The sequence below is a fragment of the Thunnus maccoyii genome, chromosome 6 (genome assembly GCF_910596095.1).
Source record: "Thunnus maccoyii chromosome 6, fThuMac1.1, whole genome shotgun sequence".
NCBI classification, from domain to species: Eukaryota; Metazoa; Chordata; class Actinopteri; order Scombriformes; family Scombridae; genus Thunnus; species Thunnus maccoyii.
In genome coordinates this window covers 11,248,999-11,265,344 of record NC_056538.1, presented here as the reverse complement: position 1 = coordinate 11,265,344, position 16,346 = coordinate 11,248,999, and the positions used below count along the sequence as shown (strand labels likewise).

General features: G+C 39.2%; 1 protein-coding gene across 3 annotated transcripts in view; it reads right to left on the bottom strand.

The window, feature by feature from the left end:
- Positions 1 to 7,131, bottom strand: part of vaspb (vasodilator stimulated phosphoprotein b) — a 28,291-nt gene extending 21,160 nt beyond the window's left edge. For 2 of the 3 annotated variants that reach the window (XM_042415154.1, XM_042415156.1), the window contains exon 1: positions 6,643 to 7,130. In XM_042415154.1, the coding sequence (XP_042271088.1) occupies positions 6,643 to 6,647 (5 nt within the window). In that variant the 5' untranslated portion in view covers positions 6,648 to 7,130. Of the gene's footprint in view, positions 1 to 6,642 lie in introns of all 3 variants that reach the window. The other variant, XM_042415155.1, reaches the window with a different exon arrangement.
- Positions 7,132 to 16,346: the final 9,215 nt, after the last annotated feature.

The following is a 16,346-nucleotide window of genomic DNA, read 5'->3' as shown; positions in this document are numbered from 1 at the left end:
CAATGTGATGATGAAACTTGATTTGTCAGGTATTTGATTCAATGGATTAGCAGACATTAGCACCTGGTTATATGAATATCCTAAAAATATTAACACAACATGGCCGCAACAAATGATTGTTTTCCTTATTAAATAATCTATCGATCATCTTCTGTTTTCAATTTTTTGTTTCATCTCTATATTACTATATATTGATCTGGCTAAATACATTTTCATATACCATGACAGAAGACTGTACCCACTGAATCATTCACCCTTACCTTATATAATTTATTAAAAAAACATCCAGTCCACAACAGCTAGCTCACTGAACAACAACTTTATGTGATTGAGACATGAGCAACAAGCTAGTTATGCTAAAAGTTAAAAATAAAGTGGTCATACAAGAAATCAATAGCATACAGAGCGAACATAACAGCCTGAGGGCACAATTAAAAGAAAAAACAGCAGCCACCACCACCAAGGAAACTGGACAATAGAAGGTTTTGTATGTTGAGCAACTCCTGTAGCAAAGCGTCTAATCCAAGAGGCAGGACAGCATAATGGCCTATTTATGAGTATGAGAGGTGGGAGGACCCAGAGGGGTGAATTGTTTCAGGGGAGGGGGTTGCAGTGATTGGGGCGTTTTTAATACTGGAGACTGTGGAGTGATGAAGCATACTGGGGGGTGGGGGGGCTTTGTGAACATTTAGACACACTGTCACACTGACTGTACAGTGATGCACCGAGGAGTCTTTTGAAGTGTGCATCAACATGCAACTCTTTATGACGCATGAAATAAAGCCATTATTCTTAACCCATTATAGATAAGAATTCCCACAAGCACACCCCAATTACCTCGAATTATTATTGCTGCCGGGGCACAGGGGGGAGCATGGATATTAAGAGGTCTTTGGTTGAGAAACAAAATGAAAAAGAGGGTGCTTATGTTCACTCTACAAAGCGCAATCATTTGGGGTATATTCAGGGTGTCTCCTACATATCTGGGTGTGTTGCAAAAAAAACTGTGAAGATGAATTAGAATCACTGCTAACATCAGTTCAGTTGTACACAGCCGTACCCAGGAAAAAAATAAATCATAAATGATTTCAGGGAGTGACACTGTTTGCTGTTGAGAGTCGGTTTAAAGAAAGCTCCTGATATCAGACTTCAAAAGAATAAAAAAAAAAAAAAAAAAAAAAAAAAAATCACACTGTACAAGGGAATCGGGAGAACAAGTGGAGACATGAAAAATTAGCATCCCAACACACCAGACTCACTGCTGTGAACATTATGCAACACAAAGGCATGAACACACTGCTATCGCAACACCAATGAGTTTCATCTTGTTATCCTTAAATGGACATGCACACTAATATTGCTAAATGCCTTTAAAAAGAAAAAAAAAAAACACAGCTACTGCTGGCCTGTTGGGACATAGGGTCAAGAAGTGGGAAGTTTTTATAGAGGAAGGAGAGATGACAGCAAAACTGCAAAAATCATTGTTAGAGCTGCATTCCTCTCCGGTTATTGCCAGCTTTTGCATATACAGAAAAAGGCTGGAGTGGAGACACGGAGGAGACTGAGGAGGAGGCCATTTCCCTGCTTTTAAGACTGATCAATAATAAGCTCAAGAGAGTGTCGAGAGAAAAGCGGAGGAGCCCAGTTGGCATCGCTTCCAGGCACGTAGAGCTTCTAAACTGAGCGCAGGGAACTCGTTAGATTGCAGATGGTATGTTAAGCTGATGTGTTACACCTGTCTGCGTGTGTTCTCGCATCACATTTGGGAATACTTGAGCCTGAGGCGGCCGTACAGCTGGTGTCAGATAGGGCAGGTCTTTTAGTCAGAGAAACCCAGTCAGTGAGTCACAGGTGTGTAGACGAGAGTCACCTCTCCTACAATAACAGTGAATCATAAAGCAGATGGACGCACTTCCGGCACCACCTAACCCAAGGCTAACATGGTCCTAAATGCTGATGCGGTGCTGTAAACACAAGTCATTTTCGTTCCCCGTGACAAAAATGTGGAAGAAAAACTCAGAGGGGAGTTTCTAAATTTCACAGTAATATGAATTTATGTTTGGGAAGGCAGATGTGCGCTGAAGAGACAGCGGAGACGACAACGAGTGGGATGGCAGGACGTTTCTGCTGACTGCAGATGTAAAGGCAGCTTTAAGTCAAGATGTATTACTGAGCCATTTGTTCATTTGGGGGAAATAGTTGAACTTTTGACCAATCGACTGCACTTCTGTGTCAACATTTACATTCCACGGGGACGGATGACAATGAGCATGAACACGGAGCTGCATTCCAGTCTTTACCTATTATACAAGGTGACATGAACTGTTCAGGCCACAATGGAGGGTCAGTCAAAGCAATATCCAGATAGACCTACAATCATCAACAGGGATGCAGCGATTAACTGATTTCACTATTTACCGCACTTTAAACCGAGTGTTTCTGTTCTCACTCTCAAAAAGGGGATATTATGGTATGTTTTTTTCTATGAACAACGGTTGTAAACAAAACTAGACAATTGTGTAAAAGAAAAAATGTCCAATGAAAAAAAAATGTCCATAGGTGCAACTGGCAAGCTGCAGGTGGAACCAAAACAAACCTGGTGTACCAGCTTAAAATGCCGTGCTGCTGAGAGCGACTCTCCTTATTTATTTATGAGGGGGGCAACATTAGCTAAAGGAAATGAGAAGTGTTCTGGCAATGTCTGAGGGACCCAAAACTGAAACACTGTATTCGCCAAAACGCCTTAAATTGTCAGTGTGGGAGTATTTTGGATACATAAAGAATGGACAGGGGATTGTTCAAGAAGACGGATCTCCAACACCTCCAACTTAAAAAGGGAAACTTCGGTATTTTTCAACCTGGACCCTATTTTGTGCCTAAGTGACTAATGGGGACAACCATTTTTGAAACTGGTCCAGTATTGAGCGAGAGCGCTGCAGTTGGCAGCTGTGAAACAGACTGCAATGTAATCCAACATGGCAACAGCACACAGTCAATGTATGTCCACTAAAAGTGCTTGTTTTTGCCACTGACAGGCTCAGAATGTTATTAGAAGTGTCTGACATCATTATGGAAAGAACCATACAGAGAAATAGAACGTTTTCTTTACCCTTCGCTTGATCCGGTCCGTTTGGTATTGTGTCTAATCAAGTCTCGCTAAAGGAGAAGTCTTGTTCTGAAATCTCGCAGGATTTGCTGTAGAAATCAGCTAAATATTCAGCCATGACAGGGTTGCAGAGAGGAGTGCTGGGAGGAGTTTGTTGTGTTGAAGTACAGAAAGAATAGCTTAGTGTTATCTAAAAGATTTTCAAAGTCATGGATGAATATTTAGCATATTTCAACAACTTAACTCTCGCAAGATTTCAGAGTGAGACTTCTCAACGAGCGAGACTTGGTGAGACACAGTGACAAACAGACCGGATCAAGTGAAAGGCAAAGAGAAACATTTTATATCTGTATGGTCCTTTCCACAACGCTATCAGACATATAATAACAATCTGAGCCTGTCAGTGGCAAAAACAAGCACTTTTAATGGACATACATTGACGGTGTGTTATTGCCCCATCGGATTACATTACATTCCGTTTAGCAGCTGCCAGCTGAAGTGCTCTCGCTCAATACTGGACCAATTTCAAAATCTGCTGTTCCCATTAGTCACTAAGACACAAAATGATGGGAAAATAGGATCCGGGTTGAAAAATACCAAAGTTTCCCTTTAATACAACATCTTTGAGATCAGCATCCAGCTATACATGCTCAAGTGAAGGTAATAGACTAAGTAATAACAAAGTTAGAAAACCATTACTTTAGTGGCAGGTTACTTAATGAAACATTGAGTCGGTAGGGAATTAAATAGAAATATGTCACTTATAGTCAAAGGAGTGGTGAGTTAAGAGTTGGACTTTCAGTGCAACGTAAACCAACAACAACAAAGCAGGAAAAGGAGCATTGCACCATTTATAAATAAAGGCTCACCAAATCAGCATGTAATCCCCTCAAGAGCTACAGTGTGACCATTTACATCCTGTTGCTTCCTCCCATCTCTGTTGAGTAAACGCTTGTACGGTAGGTCGATGAGTCAGGTGTAAAAGACTAACTTAACATTAGGATCTTGTGGACTTCCAGCACTATGCCATAGGATCTAATTAATGACATTTCATTAATAATAACACCTGCATAAGAGATGTTCTTTATTTATTTGTCATTTTTACTAAAACTGCAACAAAAAAAAACAAATGAAAAAGCAATAATAGATTTTTCTAATGCCACATGTAAAATTAGATTACTTATTATACCTACATTAGTAATATTTGCCCCTAGTGAATCAATAAAGTTAATCTTATACTGAATAAGAATTATTACAAACACTCTATTTTAAACCTTCACCTAAGGCTACCTCTAATACTGCAGCAGTTGAATCCTCCGTTGCAGGATCCTTGGTGAAGTGCGTGTCTTGCGCTTCCTCTTCAAAACAAAACATGCTCATGTGATTTTATCCACCCGTGGCGTTGTGAAATAAATGAACGCATAATAATCATGAGAAGTGACTTTTCCTCAGACTATTATTGTACCATTAAAACCTATAATCATTGCATCCCTAATCATCAACAAGCCAGACGTCCCCAAATACAACGAGAACCACTTCATGTTACAAGTGCACTTAATGTAGACACTTTGTATTGTGTGTTTTTGTGCCTCGCTGAAGCGGTTTATGGTATCTATTGAGTGCAGTGGAGCAATTTAACCATAAAACAGTGCTCTTATCTTTGTGTGTCATGTGCAATCATTTTATTACGCACCTTGGTGGCGAGACTGCCGTGTCAGAGTTGTGTACCTGCATGTCTGACAATCACTCACACACCACAGGTATGCTCTTGAGTTTTTCAGCACAGGGCTGCACAGAATTTCATATTGACAGTTAGAACTGTGTATGTTAAAGCAGTGTCTTTGCTGATTATTGCATTACCGTAATCAGAGCTGTAACAATTAGTCGGTTAATCGATTAGTCGATCAAAAGAAAAACAATCAGCAATGATTTTCATAAGTCGATTAATCATGTCCGTGATTTTTCAAGCAGAAAAAACCCCACCAAAAATCAGCTGGTTCCAGCTTCTCAAATGAGAGGATTTTCTGCTTTTTTCTGTTTTATATCATTATAAACTGAATATCTTTGGGTTTAGAACTGTTCGTCGAACAAAACAACATATATGAAGATGTTATTTTGGGCTCTGAGAAATTAATGGACAGTTTTCCCACTACTTTTTGACATTTCGTAGACTAAACGATTCGTCGCATAATCGAAAAAATAACCAGTAGATTAATCGATAATGAAAATAATCGTTAGTTGCAGGCCTAGCCTCGTTAGCAGCACATGTTTAACGCATCACGGTGACTTTGGCAGGACTTTAGGCGGTTCAAGTGCCTCCTGTTCCTGCTGAAACCAAAGTTAATATGAAGAAATATGCAAAACAAACACAAACCGCGGACCAACCCATGTGCCTGAGCTGAGATATATTGTTACAGAAAGGGCAACACAAGAGGTTTGAGATAAAGAACTAGTCACACAGGTTATCAGCCCTGCACCACCTTTACTGTGCAACACTGTAGCTCACAGCCCAGAATTAAACTCTCAAGCTTTCAGAAGGACTCAAGCTACATCTTGAGTAGAGCGCTACTCAGTTTAAATATGTAAGGAAAAGGAAAGAAAAAAATAGGCCCCAGCCAGGAGCTGCGGCTTCAAAGCATGTAATTGCCAACTGCACAGGCTGTGACAGGATGTGGAATTCGTGGACATGAGCTTTCCACTGAGCAATTTTTGTTCCCGATGCAAAACCCCCTGCACTCCCAGAGGGAGACAAATAGTAGGAGAGGGATGGGTTTTAATGTGTGGCTGAGGAATGCATGACATGACATAAACAGCAAATGCATTTGGGGAGAGAGCGGGCTGGCCAAGTGGTGATCCTGCAGCTGAAGGAGCCCCAGTAAAGACAAGAGTCCACCCTGCTGAAGTGTCTTTGAGCAAGACCCTCAACCCCTCTCATGTGTTCTATAAATGACCCTAACCTTTAACATAGATGTAAATACACTGCTGCTCACCTACGAGAAGCGAATAAGATTTCATTTAATGGTTTTATTACATGTTAGTACTCAAATATAGGAGCAAGCACTGCAGCCAGAGGAGCAAAACAATAGAGTCAACATGGAGAGTTTGAAACAGTAACAATGTTGGTGTCATCTGACCGGCTCAACTACCCCAACATGTTAATATTTCCTCAAAGGCTCAGACATTTGAACAGGTATAACTAGGCTGTCATTTCGACTAAAATACTTTCTTATAGGCCTGCGCACACTATCCAGTTATTGACTCACAAAGGTCACAGAAACCTGCCACACACACACTCATGTGTGCCACTTTGTAACGACACCACGACAGCAAGAAGCTCGACTTATTTCTGAGTAAGAAATGCTTTTTTTTTAATGTGTCGGAAAACAGCCGCTGTGGCGATTTAACTACTAAGTAGACTCTAAAGAGGTCATATATTGTGGGAATTTACCAGTCGCCTTTGTGAAACTAGTGGCCGAAACGCAAAATGTAGCCTGGAAACACAATGAAGATGAAGGGATTTGAGCCGCTTTACCCACCTCATTGTTCGGCCAGAGTGGAGATCCTCTCCTCGTCGGCAAGTTTGGCTGACTTCAGAGCTGAAGCTCAGCGTTAAAAGTCAAACTAGTGAAATAAAAACACGAGGAAAACGGGCGGAAAAAAGCGCATCTACACCCGCAAACGGGGTAGCCACTAGCGGGGATAAAGAAGCACACCTCGACGATTTCCTGGTTGTGTGGAGCGGAGAGGAGGGGGGAGTAGATACAGTAGTGGAGCGGGCTTGTCAACTCCAATCACTATCCCACATTGGTTTCCACGAGCTAAAGAGGTGAAACCGAGAAGAAGCGCCGCTGCGACCAAAGGCAAAACTTTTTCCTCTCACACTATGAGAGCTCCGCTTCTAACAGATTAGACTCGTGTGTCTGCGCCAGACTTTTTTTTCCCTCTCCGTCGGTCGGTCGGTAGGTCTGGGTAAATTCATTGGAGTGTGGCCCAACCCGCCAGCTTCAAAGTAGGCTTCAATCCCGTGGTGCGTTCACGTGCGCCTCGAGAAAAACCCCGAATCAGTCAGTATGGTTCACTTTCAATGACTTTTTGTTGTGATTTATTTTGAAAGCGAGGCAACAGAAAGCTACAGGGACTGAAATTAGAAATATGATAACCAAAAGTGGAAGTAAACAGCTATAATTACCCAAGCAACTACATTTAAGCACAATTATTTCCTTTTTCTGCTACATTTCTCTGAGAGAAATTGTATTTTTCGCTCAACATTTATTTGATAGTTACTAGTTGTTTCGAAAATGAACATTTTGCATAAAAAGCAAATTATTAGCTTATAAAGGATGCAGAGGCAATTTCATAGTCTATGAAGTTCTCCTAAGACATGGTTATTTTTCCGTGTAATGTGTTCTTAAATCTTTCCTTTTTTATATTTCTGTATTTCTTTATAATCCCCAAAGTCCCCCTCCCCCCCTTAATTCTTCTTTTCTCTTCTTATTTTATCCAATCTTGCAGTGTATGGTGCTACCAGAATGTCATTTTGTCATTTCACTGCAAAACCATAGATCACTGTACAACCCTGTATGTGACAAATAAAACCTTTGAACCTTTGTTAAACTACCTGACTGTACATAGTATTAACCAGCTACAACAAATATACAGTAAGCCTGCCTTAAACACCAACAATAATCCAATAATATATCATTCTGACAAAGCTATTCTGCTGTATTTTTTTACTGCTAATACTTCCTCTACTTAGGTAACAGGACCTTTACTCATAATGGAGTACTTTTACTTTGAGATATTCCTGCTTTTACTGAAATAAAAGATCTCAATACTTCTTTCATTACTGATGATCACAAAATAACTAATGTTAAAATCAACTGTTTAAGTTTCAGTATATCAACTAATTACCATGTGAGCATTTTAACCTTGTTATCTCTGTCAAATGCAACTCATAACCTGCCCAAGCGTAGCCTGGTCGTCAGAACTAGATCACTCATTTACTCATCAAGTACTTCTTCCTCTTCTTGTACTTAAGACAGTACAGACACCTGCATGTAGAACCTATTACTGTAAATGAGTAAGAACATTTATTTATACAGCTGTACACAATTATAGATAAAATCCAACAGCCATAAAACAAAATAAAAAACAAATATATTATTAGAGTGGTAATTAAACAAAAGGAAGCCTGATACAGGTGGGAGTCTGAGCCCTGAACGGTCAGACATCCACTGCCAAAGGTGGAAATGAACACATGCTTTCCATTATCTCCTCTCAATGTGAAATATGGTAGAAATGCACTCCTCTAACCATGTAATATGATTAATGTTTCATAAGAAATGTTAAGGGGAACATAGTCTCTGAAGTTACGATGGCATCTGTACCCATGGATCATTGTGGTTTATCATTTGGCAACAAAATCTAATTTAAAGTACAAGTGAAATGTCAAAACTAAGAATTTAAAACAGCTTGCAGTAATGATTAATGCGCCCCCAAAGTATATCAGCACAGCAGACACAAAGAAAGCCCCTCCAATATTTTCCTTCTCTCTCTCTCTCTCTCTTTTTTTTTGGTAATGAATGGGTTGCCATGTTTTGACACCTCATCCATGTCAAATCCATGGCACTACAGTACATAGCTGTCATCTAATCCTATAACCACAGGACTACAAGACCCCCCACAGCCTCCATTTTGACCTCCACAGATCAATATCAAGTGTCCCACATGTATCATCCCCCCTTACACATCACATTTGACAAGCTGGTCATTCCAGCAATGTCTCACATACTAAATTGGCGGTTGATATGTGTAATATCCAATAGCACTTGAAGGCAGCATCTCATCCAAGCCAAGCCCTCCACCTCGCCCTGCTGGCTGTCTGGCTAACTTCAGGTTTCTCCCAGCTACTGTGGCCAGCCGTTCAATTATTCCATAGATAGACTTTCTGCAGCATTAAATGAGTAATGTTTCTGGAATGAGGAAAGCTGATTCGATGGACAGGGCAAGACACAACAAATATTCTATACTGAACCGCAGAAATATTTTAATTAACCCACAATACACGCAGAAGTAGCCTAATACTCTCTAATTCAATTCAAACAATGAAAGGAAAAAGGAGTCCGATGCCTCACATGGCCCACTTTTCAACACTGAGATACTGTACACACTAAAAGCACTCCTTCTTCCTAATGGGGACAGAAGTGGAAGAGGGGATGAGAAAGGAATGCATTACGTCTGCTTGGCATGTGTAAACATCCAGAAAGCCAATATGCCTTTAGTCTCAACACACACACACACACACACACACACACACACACTGATATACATAGTTCAAGTCAAGTTGCTTCAGTCTGCAGAACCAATAGACTCATGAACTCATTTGTCCCTGCTGCCATTGGCCTTTTAAACAACTCTGATTTTTTTTTTTACTGTATTTATTGTCTATGTGTTATTGTTTGTCTGGTTACTGCTTGATGAACAACAAATTACCCTTCAGGGATAATAAAGATATCCTTGATCCTTGACTGCTCTGAGCAACTGTTAGTCTGGTATTTCTGAGCCATGTGCCCCCTGTTAACCCTGCTGACTACTAAAGCTCAAACTGTCAAGTAAACCCCCAATTTCTTTTCTTCCGCTGAGTGTGCAGCTTTGCAGATATTAACACCAGATCCTGTGAGCTGTGTGTGCGTAGGTGTTTGTGTGATATATGTTGGCGCAGACACAAAAAGTTGGTCTGCTTCCCAGAAAGTAGCCCGTAAAGAATTAGAAACAGTCATGCAGTAATTTTAGGTTTCTCTTGGCCTCCTCCCCTTCACCGCAGCTTTATTTCCACGGCTTGACGTCAGTCGGTCAACACCGTCCACAGCTGGCAGCCTGACAGAAGACCTGCGAAGTGGCCTACATGAGACGCGGTGGAGTCGAGTGGCTATGATGGAGAGACGAAGGTGTTTTGGAGGTATTGTTAAAGGTTGAGGAGATGCAGGAGAAAATGAAAAGACAAAGAGGGAGAACATGGATTTTGACAAAGTGGATGTTCTTGGTCAACTGGGCTGAATTACACTTTTAAGCCTGTGTGTCTGAAGAGAAAAGATTGCTATTATGTAAACAGACTGCACTTCTACTACAGCTTACATCAGAGTATCCAGGAGTTGTCGAGGCACACAGTCCCGAGGCAGCGTCTGAAAGCCTCGGTTCCAACTGTTGGTTGAATAGCAGACGAATAAAGAGAATTATACAACTTCAGCCAAAGAAACAAAGTGTCAGTCTGGAGGCTGAAGTTGGCAGCATTTAGCCGGACAGGGATGTATATGAGACTGCACATGATTTATTGACTACATTCCACAAATTCATAGTTTTTGAAGGAAATTCAATGAGTGTTATTGTTACTCAAGTATTCTAAGTCTCACCCCATCTCCTTTTTTACAGGGGAGGAATGTGGCTGGAGGAGGGGAGCGAGACACAACTGTTCACTAAGAGGTCTGTGCTGGAGGCCAGTTAAGTAAAGGACAGCAGTGGGATTGTAGAGAGAAGCTGAAATGACATGTAGGCCCTGAACACCCCCTTTAAGGCACCATTACACACTGACAGTGTATACTAATATATATACTATCCTGAAGCCAAGAATATAAAATTATTTTTGTATTAAAATTTTCTGGTTTTAGAGTTTAAACTTTAGTTTTTATTTTAATACCAGAGCACTGAGCTACTCTAAGAAAGATTACATGTGACAGGCAGATTTCTATGAAAAGAAAAAGCATGATAAAGCATGATAAATATTTTTATTCATGTGTCAGATCAGATGATGCTTTCATGATACAGTAAATGTATTTTGGATCTAAACACAGACCGTGTTAAATGAAAAGGGCCAGTCAGTCAGGTCAAAGCATATCTCTGCTGGAAACCTCTACATTACTTTTATAATCCACTAGATGGCAATGTGACCATAATATATTACACACAGATGTCTATGTGAAACATTTACGCAGCAGTTTACTGGAAAAAATCCCCTATCAATGTTGCATTCCTGTATTTTCTTCTGTTGTGCAATCAGTTTTTTTTTAGCTGATGCTTGTCTTTGTCAAGTCTCCTTCGGAAAGAGCCACAGCAGGCCTTTAAGAGTCAAAGACTAAAATAACATTATGATGTTATATTACAATATCAACTATCAGCTTTTACATAAAAAAAACAACATCTGTGAAGATGTTTTCCAACAGCTCCACTTTTCATTTTGTTATTCTAAATCCTAAATGCAATGACACATTACAAATATCTCACTTTGATATTATATGAACAGAAAAATGATAGCGTATTAAATCTAAATATTAGCTATAAGCATTATTACACCGAGGTCATGTCTCTCTATTTCTGGACATCAAAGGATTTTACATTGTAGTATATATTATGCATATTAGAGTTTTTAAAGCCTGATTTAGATGGGGTTTTTTTTGTCTAAACATCTTATATCTAAATATCTTTTACTTTTCATATAGGGAAATAACAAAATATGTAATTAAATGTATCAATAAAATTACTTTGTGATTTTAATGTACTCAAAAATTTTATTAGATTTTAAATGACTTTTTTTTCTTCTTTTTTTTTCTTTTTTTTTAAATGTTTTTTGGTGGTCACAAATTTCTTACATTGGTGGTGTTGTGCTGGGGAAATCTGGGCTCAGGATCATATTTCTAAAATCCTGGCTACAGTCCTGCTGATGGCAAACTACTAAACCCATGTAATGGACTATTGAAACCTAATAATAATCCTTATTGTCCCAGTAAAAGTTTATAGACATTTAACCCTCATCCTACCAATATTTAACACACAAGGACTACAGACTGATGCCCCCAAGAATAAACTACTGTAAGAAACAACCATCACAGCAAAATGTTGACTTAGTACTTCTCAATACATCATTAGTTATGTAATTAATGCCATCTAAAAACAGATTGGTATTATTTTAGGAAAGTTACAGTTCATTTGCATATGGTGTAAAATGAAAATATACACTTTTCTTTAATACAAATTGGAGCCTTTGTCCCGAGTACAATCTTTCCACCAAGCCTTGAGAAAGACTGACAGAGTTCTCCTACTCCCCCTCATAGTGTGTGATACTTTAAATTAGGACCCATGGCAAACATGAACTCAACAAATAGTTCCATCTATTAAAACTATTCAGGCGGAACTGGGTGCTTTTAACTGGGCCCCCCCAGGACCCCATTGTTTTTTTAAAGCACCAATTAAAACAGAAACAGATCGGTGGGATTAAGGTTAAAAGTGTATTAGAATAAAATAGTTGTGTTATGGGCATCTTCTCTCCCACTACAGTACTTGTTTGTAAATAGGCCGGGTCTACATGCACCTGATCCGTCTTGTTTTGGCTGTCACTGAATGTGTCCTTGCAGTTACTGTCATTCACACTTTAAGAGAGATGAGTGATTCGTGTGTTTACGGAGCTGATATCCTCTCATCCTCCTCCTCCTCCTCCTCTCCCTCCACCTGGCCCGGCGGCTCTGACACCCGGACTCTGCTCTGCTTGAAAACAAACTGCGGCGGCGGCTCCCGTTACCGGAACGATCGATGCGCTCCAGGGTGTCGCGTTGCTCGGAGGCTCGAGTATCGGTTCATGGCCGATCGCTATCATAATCACACTTCCCCCCTCTTATCGCTTACCTACTGAATAAAACATCTGCCTTCCTGCTCATGGATCTCTAACCCCTCGAAATCTGGAGGGAAAGAGACTTTTTGACTTGTCTTTGAGATCATGAGTAACATGAGAGAAGCGCATCATGACACTCAACACATGTGGTCCTCAAAGTTGTTTTTATCCAAGGCATCTCCAAATAGGCCCACCCGCTGTTTGACATCACTCTGTCCCAGGATGTTGCAGCTGAGAGGATAATTATTTAATCCAAAATAATCTTTAGAGTTACATTTTTTGTGGATTGGGCTATATATAAAAAAGTGTCAAGTGAAGATATTCGTTCCCCATGTTGCTGGAAAGATCTTCAGCAACACTTTGGAGCTCACTGGTCATAGTGGGGCCAGTTATATAATTATTGTATATAATTCAAAGTTGTTCTGTATCAGAGGCTTAAACTTGGCTTATATATGCAGCATTTATTTGGGGGTCCACTGATGGCAACCAGGCCCTAAACAGCTGCTTAATTCACTGAGTGCATAAAGGAACTGAGATGGGAATCTGTTGGCCATCATGGTCCTGGTTTGATGAATGTCAAAATGATGTGAATCGTGTCTAGGGCCCTCACTGTCACCAGCCCATTTAAACTCCTATAAGAGATTTCCCAAACCATCATTACAACACCAAATTAACATATTTAGGAAGAATGGTGTTCATCCTCGGGGCAGAATACCACAGACCTGGAGAATCTATGACAAGGAGAATTTAGCTGATTTTGTCCCAACACCTTACTGAAACACTTTATGATGTTTTGTCCTTTTTAGTCATCCATGTTTACATGTAGTGTTTGGCTGAAAGCACAGTTGATAACACTGGGCACAGACATAAAGATATACATATATATATACATATATATATATATATATATATATATATATATATTTAGATTTAATCAAGTAGTCTTATTGAGATGAAAAAAGACCTGAGTTTTAATAAAAGCAGCTACAAGAATCATAAAAAACATCAGACAATAAAGCTTTATGTTTGAGTGCAGTTTGCAGTTCATTCCACTTAAAAAGGTGCATTATACCTTAAACCAGTTCTGCCACCATTAGTGTGAATGTGAGGAATGTCTATGGTCAAGTAGTTACTGGATCGTGACTGTAGTTACTAGATTTCAATGAAAGAACAGATGTGAGGTAGTTTGGAAGCTTTATAGCTGAATAACATGAGATGGTTATTTCTTCTTGTCTGTAAGCGAATCCAACCAACCTCATGATACAGAGAAGAATGTATAAAATTTGCCATTTGTGATAAAGAGTAATGCACTATGATACATAGGGTTCAACTGCTGAAGTGATGGATGATGGAGCAGAGCACAGAATATCTCAGTAGTCAAGGACAGACATGAAGGTTGATGACATAATAATTTTACAGTTTAAAAAAGACAGAAGAACATATACAAGAAGCCTAGTTTGATTTTTAATTTCTGAGTCAAATATTGAGTATGAATCTTGAGTAATAGTCTGCTGGCAAGCCAAATTTCCAAGAATTTATATGACTTAGCAACAGTAATGTGGGTGCCATTAAAGTTTTGATGCCAGGATAGTCAGAGTCACTGACGGAGGTGGAGAATACCATGTACTTGTTCTTTTCTGCATTTAAGACTAGTCTGTGATTAAGCAATGATGTTTGGAAAGCATCAAAAGCAGACTGAAGACGAGTCAGGGCCTGAGCTGAGGTTGAGCCTGCAAAAAAATGGACATTTAAGTATTGATTAGGAAGTTACTTATATATAATGTAAACAGCAATGGACCAAGGATAGACCCCTGTGGCACCCCATTTCTGATGGTAAGAGGGCTTGACTAAGCAGTATCAGCAACAACAGTCTGAGTTGTCTCTGTAAGAATGGAACCAATTAAGCGTGGCTTCATCTAAATGTATAGACTGTTATGATGTAGGATTTTATAATTAATGGTATCAAATGCTTCTGAGAGGTCAATGAGGAGAGTGGCACAGAATTGTTTTTTATCCAGGGGGGAGACAATGTTATCAATGACTGCAGCTGTTATTGTGCTGTGACCCTGGTGAGAACCAGACCTCTGTGGCTGTAGAAAGTTTAGTGAATAAATAAAGGCATGTGATTGCAAATCAATATTAGCCAAGGAGATCTGTAGACAGATAGATGACTTCTCATAAACAGTCTGAATTTGGATTTAAGTCTAGCACATGATGTCCAGCCAAAATCAGCCTTGTTGCACCACAGTATGACAGATCTTCAGCTGGAGCACAGCTCAGTACAAAATCCAGTATTCCATATCATGGACCATGAAACGTGTGGTCCTATTCATTGTAACATTTTTATACATTTTTAGAGCCCGGCCGATATATTGGTCAGCTAATATTATCAGCCGATATTGGCCTATCACAGATATATCGGTATTGGTGTATATTTTGTCTGATATGCACTGATATATATATTTTTATTTTTTAAAGTTATATAGGCAGCATTTTATGTATATTTGATACTTTTTGATAATTCAAGTTTAATAAATATTTACATATGTTTTTTTAGTTTTTTGTTAAACTGTAAAATATCCTGCCTTCATTACATATCTTTGTCACAAGTGTTTGATAATTACATTTTAGGTTTTATGTATATATTCTGTATATATAAGATTATCAGCCGATACATTAATAATGGAATTTTTTTACAGCCTAATATTGGGGCATTGGCCCCAAAAATCCAGTATCGCTCAGGCCCTAATACATTTGTACTTACATTGTGTTACACATTGTTCAGTTTTAGTTAGTTTAGTTTGGGGTTGAGGTTACAGTAAAGTATACTGGTTAAACTTAGGTCAAGATTTGGTTAAAAAACAAAACAAAAAAAAGCACCCTGGATGGTTCTACGCAGTTAACTCCTTTTAGTAGATAGAAGTCAAAAAGCTACAGGTTTAAACAGTATGAATCTGGACTTTTACTCAGATTCGGTTGATTTTTTTTTTACAGTGCAAAACTTCCTTTAAACTAAAGGTTCAGTCACAATGAAGAGATTTGTATAATTTACTTGCAATCTTGCATCTATTTTACTCTTATTAGGCCATTTTCTCATCTAAATGTTTATCTTGTTGATCCTCATGAGTTAGTCTTTTGTTTTTGTTGTAAATCTTTGTAAATTTGTTTAATAAGGTGCTATAAATATTTAGTAGATAAACCTTAACTTAAAACCTTTAAATCTGCTCAGTGCAGGTTCCTTTGTATGAAAAGTGCAAATAGAAAAACTGTACAATAAAGATAAAATCACTTGAACACTTTAATTAGATGAGTCATTTGGGGGCCTCCTGGTGTCCACAGGGCTCTGGGCAGCTGCTGTGTTTCCTTCTGCCTTGGGCCACTTATATGCAAAAACTTGTCAGTTTTGTGGCCCCTGCAACATGATCTCCCTCAAACTTTTGGTTGAAGCTGAGATATGCCTGAAGCAGGAGTAAAATAGATAACATTGGATTATCAGGAAAAGTCATGAAAGTTCACTGCATGCATGTTCAATGCTCCAGCAGGCTTCACCTGAGAGCTGTAAATCAAACAGGGCTTACTGCC